Source organism: Microtus pennsylvanicus, chromosome 11, assembly GCF_037038515.1.
Source record: "Microtus pennsylvanicus isolate mMicPen1 chromosome 11, mMicPen1.hap1, whole genome shotgun sequence".
NCBI classification, from domain to species: domain Eukaryota; kingdom Metazoa; phylum Chordata; class Mammalia; order Rodentia; family Cricetidae; genus Microtus; species Microtus pennsylvanicus.
Genome location: NC_134589.1, coordinates 63,120,260 through 63,128,680, shown reverse-complemented (window position 1 = coordinate 63,128,680; position 8,421 = coordinate 63,120,260). Strand labels below are relative to the sequence as shown.

At 45.0% G+C, this 8,421-nt stretch overlaps 1 protein-coding gene and 1 long non-coding RNA gene across 3 annotated transcripts in view; both read left to right on the top strand.

Moving 5' to 3' along the window:
• Positions 1 to 203: 203 nt before the first annotated feature.
• Positions 204 to 8,421, top strand: part of LOC142860789 (uncharacterized) — a 31,995-nt gene continuing 23,777 nt past the window's right edge. The window contains exon 1 of one of the 2 annotated variants that reach the window (XR_012912397.1): positions 204 to 346. This is a non-coding gene — a long non-coding RNA (uncharacterized LOC142860789). Of the gene's footprint in view, positions 347 to 1,046; positions 1,337 to 8,421 lie in introns of those variants that run through there. The other variant, XR_012912396.1, reaches the window with a different exon arrangement.
• Positions 961 to 6,591, top strand: LOC142860781 (protein RoBo-1-like). The gene is made up of 6 exons (XM_075992501.1): positions 961 to 1,027; positions 1,558 to 1,647; positions 1,847 to 1,960; positions 2,365 to 2,517; positions 3,710 to 3,841; positions 5,786 to 6,591. The coding sequence occupies exons 2-6, from the start codon at positions 1,575 to 1,577 to the stop codon at positions 6,022 to 6,024; spliced, it is 711 nt and encodes a 236-aa protein (XP_075848616.1). The 5' UTR covers positions 961 to 1,027; positions 1,558 to 1,574; the 3' UTR covers positions 6,025 to 6,591.

Below are 8,421 nucleotides of genomic sequence, written 5' to 3'. Positions count from 1 at the left end.
GCTCAGCTCTCCTCTCCCCTAGCCTTCCACGTCCCTGTAGAAGTTACAGCCAAGGCTCTGCTGATCTCTTTGTCTGGCAAAATGTCTCCTCCTATACCTCCCCACCCTAGCTGCTCCTATCAAAATGATTCATTCCATACTTCCACACCCTAGCCTCAGGAATTCTGGACAGCCATGTTATCCCTTTCCTGTAGCCCCAGCTTTCTTCAACACTCAACATAGTGGGTTCTCCCTGATCTCCATGCCTGCCACACAGTCCTGGATGTTGAAAAAAAAATGCAAGAGCTGGACAATTGCAGAAGGGCAGATGAATTGTGACTCCTTGTTTATCTCTCCTTGCAATCAGGTAGGCTGGTAAAAGCTAGCAAGAATTTGGCATAAAACCAGGAAGAATGACAAAGAATATGTTGTAGAAGAACATACCCAGTTCCTCTCCAGCAGAGAAGCTTGTGGATCCTAAGGTCTGGTTCTGGGTAGGAAGAATGGAGTCTGTGAGAGGGAATGCTGGGAATTTTTACTGAGGAAAAGTGGGGGATGGTGTGGGACCAAGATCCAGCATGCTGCGACTTTCAAATGCCTAGAGTCTCTCTACAACTCAGTGGAGGTCCAGAACCATTATAGCTTCCTCCTCTTCTGTAATTCAGTGGAGGTCCAGGACCATTATAGCTTCCTCCTCTTCTGTAATTCATTGGAGGTCCAGGACTATTCAAACCTTCTCCTCTTCTGCAGCTTATTGGAGGCCCAGGACCCTCATAGCCTCCTCCCGTCCTCACCAGACAGAGGCCAAGAAGAGTTGTTCTCAGAGTATCTCATTGTCTATCTAGAAGATCAGGAAGTATACTGCACTTGGCTTCATGTCAAGATACTATTTACTATGCCTTAATGACTAGGCAATAGTCCTCTGGACTATAAAAGTCAGAGATAGTGAGGACAGAGAATATATTTCTTTCTTCCTATCTCTGGTGAGATCACTGGCCTTCCTCTCCATTTCAAGGAAGTTTTTTTCAGAAGAGCAGACTACTTCTTGGTGAGCATTTCCAGTGTGGGCTGTTATACCTGGTGGGGGAGGCCAGCTGTTAAGGGAAAGGTGACTTTGGAGGTGGTGAATCTATGTCTTTAGCTGAGGGGCTGATGGCTCTTGAGCACCGTGGCCTAGAACTTTCTACCACATAGAGAGCCTACACCTGCTCTTCAGAGGAGCTGTTCTTGACTCAGCCCTGTCAACTGTGGAGAGAGATCTAGTGCCCTCTGGACCTATGCAAGAAGAATCCTTCTTGAATGAAATTCCTTCCCTGGGAAGACCCTTTCTCTTTCCCATGCCTTGATAGAGGATATGGTATCTTTTTCAGTTTTGCATCCTTCCAAATGGCCACATCTAGCATAAAGCCAGTGTTTGTTAATTTTGGCTTCCAGAAAGAATGAGTGAATGAACAAATTAATGACTGACTGAATGAATGACTATATAGATAAACAACAAAGTTGGGTATGTGGGTTGTTGGATTACAGGTCTGAGACCCATAGCTCTGACCCCATTGTCCTCACTTGCATCTCATTCAGTATTCACAAGAGTCACCATGGCCTGGTTCTCCAGCCCTAAGAGCCTCCTCACAGTCTTTGTCTTTACCAGCTTAGCTGTCAGCTCTGAGGGTAAGACTAAACATGGCATTCCTTTCTCCTAAGAATGGGAAGGGGGAGGTGAGCAGTCAAGAACCTTGGGGACGTAACCAACCAGATGAGACTCCAGTGGTCTGTCTAGCCTCTTAGGACTTCTTGACTCCAGGAAAACATCAACTACAAGGCTTTTGGGTTAGTTACCGTTAAAATGACGTATGTTTCCTTCTTGCAGAGAGTAACCAGTGTATGGTCTATACATGTGAAAATGAACAATGTACTGAGGATGCAGATGATTGTCTATACTCTAATGGTTGCTTCAATCAAATACAGAGATTTGACACACCATGTAAGCCAACCCTGACACCTTGAGCGTCTCCAGTTTATCCTTGCTTCCCTTCCAGGATGAAACTGGGAGTCTGGGGTTCTGGGAGGCGGTGGAGATGGAGCACATGCTTGTTGTAGGACCTGGGCTCTATATGATGAGGGCCATTCGGGTGTGACTCCCTTATTTCTTATTTTCACACTATCAGGACTCTAACTCAGGGAATCACACATTCTAAGTAAGTACTCTACAACCAGTCACTCCCTTAGTAGCAAATGGCCCCTCTGTTGGTTCGTTCTCTGAAATAGACCATTGCGGATGGAGGGGCTCTTAGAGAAGTGCAATACTCAAGGCAGAGGAAATGAAGGGACAGGTTCTTTACCCCTAACTCAGGAGGAAAATTTACTTAGTGGTTCAATTTTTTGCAGCTCCGGTTACAAACCAAACGTTTAAGCAAAAAGGGTGTTCTAAAGACCCGTGTAGTGAACTGGAATTCTCAGCCACACTGGGGGATCAACGGAGATTTAGCTTTGTGAACCGTTGCTGCACATCTGATAACTGCAACCAAGATGACTTAACACGTGAGTACAGCTCCGGCCTGGGCCCCACCTGCTCAGAGCTCCTCTGCCCTTCCCTGGGTGCATCTCTCTGCTGATGGGCTGCAGCCGTGACACTTGGCTTCCCTTTTTGCTTGAAGCTTTCCTTTGTAAAGGGTCTGGGTTGGATACAAGCCCCTCTCTTGGGTTTGTGTGCACAGTTGTATACATAGATTGGGTGACAGCTGGGCAGCAGTAATTGCTCCTGGGTCTATTCTCTAAGTAGGTTCAATGAGTCTCTAGGTTTAAACGTTTTGCTCTGCTCCTCCACTTGACAGTTCTTCACCTATTTTATTCCTCATCCTGGATTTTTGTATTGTTGAGATGGAGTCCTGCATGTATCCAGGCTTGTATTATATTACTGAGATCAAGCAATCCTCCTTCCTCAGCCTCCAAAGTTGGTGCAGCTGGGAGTACAGTGTGTGTGACCAGCTATATAGGCAACTCTGGGGGACCAACGGGCATTTAGATATAACAAGTGATAATATCTATATTGCTATAATACTGATAATCTCAATCAAGAGGACACATGCAAGGGGAGATGCAAGTCCCTTGCCCGGGTGGGAGGATGAGTGACAGATGAGTGCCATGGATTGGCACTCACTCTTTCTTTGAGACTATTGATTTAAATGTGTACCCCCAGCCTTCAGCTGAGAGATTTTTCTCACCTATTTAGTCCCTCATCTTTGTTTTTGTTGTGGACATGGAATCTTGCTGTGTTTCCCATGCTTGTCTTGAATTTTTCTATTCAAGTAATCCTCTTGCCTCAGCCTCCTAAGTAGAACTATCTAGGAGCACACACACACACACACACACACACACACACACACACACACACACACACACACCCTCTCTCTCTTGTCACACTGGCACTAATTCCTCACCCTTTTGTCAGTATAGTTTTAGATGGCAGACTATCTCCTTTCCCAATATCTAGGAATTTTTCTCCTGCCATGTAGACAGGCGAGTGACTGAAGAGAGGCGTAGAGAGTTGGGTGCACAACCATCACCACAGGATCTCCGATACCCATCTCTTGTTCTCTCCCCGTATGGTATTTTAGTTGTATTTTTTGTTGTTCAATCATGAAAGAACTATATGGTTTTGTATTGGGTTAGGTAGTGATATTCTCAGCTATTATTTCCTACATCAGATAAAAACCTATTCCTCTCCATTCAGTACCTCAGGCATCTGAAGAAGCCAATGGTATTCAATGTCTTGCCTACTATGCGGAGGCAGGAATGCTGGGTGTCCCAACTCTCCTAAATTGCACGGGAAATGAGACAGAATGCGGTTTCGTTATCGGCACAGGTATGATTATATTTAGAGGATTTGAGGTTCATATTGTTAAGGGCACAGCACCATTTATCACTACCAATACCACACCTAACAGGGGAAGGCAATAATTATTTATCACAGTCAGTATCTGAAAGTCTGTACACTGAGAACAGCATTGCTGTGTGACTATCTCAGGATGTCTCGTCAGGCTAAGTCCTGCTGTTGGTATAAACTGTGGTCTTTCAGATGCCCAGAGTGTCTTGTGGTTCTTCAGATGGAGGATCCATTTTCCAGCTCATTTTTGACATTTGGCGGGTCTCACTTTCTCTTCCCATGGCCTCTTCGTAGGTTGCCAGGGTTTTCCTAGCACATCTTCTTGTTTCCCCCTCCGAGAAGTGATGGGAGACAGACACAGAGCAATTAGTAAAGCAGAGATTTTTTCAAGCCCTCATCTTAGAAGTGACATATCATTTCATCTTGTGCCCTGTTAGTCACATAGAAGAACCCAGATGTGACATAGGCGGATTCAATGGATTCAACACCTGGGCACCTCTGCCAGGAGATTGGCGTGATGGGGCAGATTATCCTTTTTAAAATTTTTAAAAATAATTTATTTAACTTTATGTGCATTGGTATGAAGGTGTCAGATCCCCTGGAACTGGAGTTCGAGACAGTTGTGAGTTGCCATGAGGGTGCTGGGAATTGAACTCAGATCCTCTGGAAAAGTAGCTATTGCTCTTAACCGCTGAGCCATCTCTCCAGCTCCCAGGGTTCAGATTATCTTAAAAACTGTTTAGCCCGTAGAGCAAAGGCAACAAGGGACCAAGTGTTTGTTTGTCCCTCTAAAATCGGATTGAGCCATTTTCTCAAGAAAAGAGGTGGCAGAAGAAGAGTTGAGATAGGGGGTGGGAGCTGAGGGAAAGGGGGACTGAACTGCTTCCCATGGAAGAGTCAAGTTTGGACATCTGTGTTGTTGTGATATTCTGGAATAGGACCTTGATCAGAAGTGCACAGAGAGACGACACTTGAAGCCATCATCAATGTTACGATAACTCAGACATTAACAATAAGCTCTCAGGTTTTGATAAAGTCACTGATTTTAGTGAAATATTTATAATTTCCTATGCAAGAGAAAAGTACATTTTTGTTGTGAAGGGGCACAGGTATATTTCAGGGATTAACTTCAAAAATAACTGTAGGGTTTTTTTTTCTGGACTGTATGCTATGGGGATGAGCTAGCAACTCCTCATAAGAATGTGAAAAGTAGTGTGGAATTAGTGGTGTTTTAGGCACAGGTTACGTGATAGACTGAGAGTCTGACAGGTCTGGAGACAAGCTATGTTTTTATGTGGAAGGAATTTTACAGAGGTTCGGGGGTGAGTAAGGGAAGGGCCCTTTGTCTGAATGAGTTGAGTTGAATAAAGAAAATGGGGTGTCACAGAATACAGAAGACAGTTGAAACCATCCTCAGTGGGACAAGCTTCTACCTCAGTGTACCTCAGGAAACAGGCATCCAGTGTGTTCCATAATTATTCTCATAGAGAAGCCAGTGCCTTCAGAAGAAGGGATGTCAGTTTGGGGGGAATCACAATATTTTACTCACAGGAGCCTGGGTAGAGAAGACAGGTACCTTAGAAGGATTTTACCCAATTATTGAGACCCTGCATCTGGCCTTCTTCCATGTATAACAAACTCATCTCTCCTAGTGAGTGGGCATGCATAGGCCCCAGTGTTAGCCTTGGGTCTGAGAGGCAACAGTCTCTAAATGGTTCCTTCTATAATGGGGAAACAATGGGACCAGAGGACAGTAAGGCTGGGCCTGTGTATGGATGGAATAAATCTGGGATCATGCATTTAGTCAAGAGGTAGAAGCTGTGGACTCTGGATCATTCTGAGCACAGTTTCCTTTTCCCAATGGTTGTGGGTGAGCAGGGCGGAAGAGACAAGAGGAGACTAACTCTTGAGTCTTTTTCTTAGCAGCGGGAAGTCATCCCTTTGCCTTTGTGATGGCTGGAATGGGCTGTGCGACAGAAAGCGCCTGCAACAGGAGTATAACTGTTCTCAACAGCACAAATATCTTTACCTTCTGCTCCAGTAAGTTTGCTGTGTTTCCAACCAACTCATCAGTTCCGGATGAAACTTCTGGCTTTCGACCTGCATCCACCTCAACAGTACCAATGCTGATTGTTCTCTTCCTGTTGAAAGTCTTGCTTTGATCATTCAGGCTCAGGCACACACAGTCCTACACACACATTTGGACGGATTCCTTCAATGTGGGAGAATTAAAAGTTGGCTTGTTTGTATTATAGTGTAAAAACTCCAATTCATTTTAAGTTTTACTTAATTTCAAAATTTGTGTGAGTGTGTGCATGTGTGTGTATGTGTGCAAGCATGCATGTATGCGTGTGTGTGTTGCTGATGGAGTCCAGAAGAGGGTGTCAGATCTTTTTCAGCTGGAGTTACAGGTATTGTGAGATGCCTGATGTGGGTGCTGGGAACAGAACTCTGGTTCTATATGGACACAGTTTTAGTTGCTGAGCCCTCTCTCCAGTCCCCTGTGATCCCTTTTGAAATGACCCCTTATTTTACTCTTCATAGCATGTCTAAGATGTTTGAGATGACATTCGTGAGATTCTCTTGAGTCCTACTGTGGTTTCCAACCATCCCTTGAGCCATGCATCCTGGAACATATCTTTTCTGAATGTTAATTTCTATTTATATGTGTTTAATTTCTATTTATATTTGATTCTTGTTAAGAAAAATAAATTTGAATGAATAATTCAGGACCTTGGAGGTTCATTTTCAACAATTTATCATAGCATAGCTCAAATATTATATAGCCAGTTATGGTGGTAAATAAGCTCATAGCACTCAGGAAGTTGAGGCAGGAGGACTACTGCATGTCTGAGGATATCATGTGCTTTATAATGATTTTCTGGTTAGCCGGACAGCACAGCAAGACCTTGTTTAAAAAAAATAGAATAAATTAAATAAGATATAAATAAAAGAGGAAGTTTTAGGTATCCCTGAAACTCTTTCACCTCAGAACCATGAGCGTGGAATCATCACCATCTATTCTGCATATTTCTGCATCTTAGAGGGATCGGCTCCAGGGTACAGGCAGTGGTTGTCTGTTAAAGAAGTTATAAATACTCGCTTTAAATTATAAGATATTTTCCTCAAGATCTCTGAAAGGTGTCCCCTCTCACCGCAGGGCTTGGGCCATTGCCAGCTCAAACAGCCCTTCCTGTGTGCCAGCAAGGCAAGGGGACTCTAGGAGAGAGAAAGCTTGCATGGAACCCAAACTTTACCATGTTCTTGTGGCGCTGCCCCTGCGCAAATGGACCCTCAGCTCTCAGATTCAGTTTCCAACAGTATCCAGCTCGTCTCCCAAGGTTTTAGGAAGGAGAAGAGTGCCCGATGGCTACTTGATATGTGAGAACTGTCTCTCTGCATCCACCAGCCCCTGCTATGATCCTCCTGCTGTAGAATCCTCTTTCCCTCCTGGCACCAGTTTCATGGCTTCTCTAAGCTCACTCTACAGTCCTCTGTAGATTGAAGAGAACACTCACTGGGTTCTGGCCTAGGTAAGGGGGTAAGCGTCTTTTAGCCTCTACCCTCGGGGCTGTGTGAACACTGCGGTGAGTTGCACTTAACTCCTACACGGCTGTGGGGTACACTTCAGTCTTACACTGCTGTGGGTGTTCTTGACTCCTACATTTCCATTGGATGTTCCCGACTCCTACACTGCTGTGGGGTGTGCTAGACTCCTATACTATTGTGGGGACCACTCATCACCTACACTGCTGTGGGGATGTGCTTGACTCCTCTCAGTGATCCCCACCCCCAGTACAGAACTTACACATCCACGGAGCCACAAAAGTCAACTTTCTTCTCTTGCTTGGACTAGGGAAGGGCAATCGCACCCATTACTTGCTGGAAATAAGAAGCAACACAAACACAGAGACTGACACAGGAAGGCTTGAGGGACGATTCCGGATGAAGGGTGGGTTGCTCTTATAGAGGACCCAGGGTAGGTTCCAAGCACCCACATAGTGGTTCACAACTGCCTGAAACTCCAGTTACAAAGGACAATATTCCCCTTCTGACTTCTCTGGGTGTCAGACATGCATGTGGTGTGTGTACATGCATTCAACAAAAACACTCATACATGTAAAATACATAAATGGGTTTTAAAGACACAGAACTTTTTATTACTTTATAAATAATACCAATCAAAATTCCCAATTCCTCCCCTCCTCCCACTTCCCTCCTGATCCCCCCCACACCCTTACCCACCCTCTCCAGTCCTAAGAGAGGGCAAGGCACCCTGTCCTGTGTAAAGTCCAAGGCCCTCCCCTCTACATCCAGGCTCAGAAAGGTATGCATCCAAAGAGAATAGGATCCCAAAAAGCCATGACATGCAGTAGACACAAATCACAGTGCCATTATCATTGGCCCCTCAGTCTACCCCAATTGTCAACCACATTCAGAGGGTCCAGTTTGATCCCATGCTCGTTCATTCCCAGTTCAGCTGCAGTTGGTGAGTTCCCATTAGTTCAGGCACACTGTCTCAGTGGGTGAACCACCTCCTTGTGGTCCTGACTTCCTTG

Excerpts from the sequence above, each read along its gene's own strand:
- LOC142860781 (XM_075992501.1), top strand. The coding sequence starts at position 1,575 with ATGGCCTGGTTCTCCAGCCCTAAGAGCCTCCTCACAGTCTTTGTCTTT. Across the intron at positions 2,518-3,709 it reads CAACCAAGATGACTTAACAC|TACCTCAGGCATCTGAAGAA; the intron begins GTGAGTACAGCT and ends CTCTCCATTCAG. Across the intron at positions 3,842-5,785 it reads CGGTTTCGTTATCGGCACAG|CAGCGGGAAGTCATCCCTTT; the intron begins GTATGATTATAT and ends TCTTTTTCTTAG.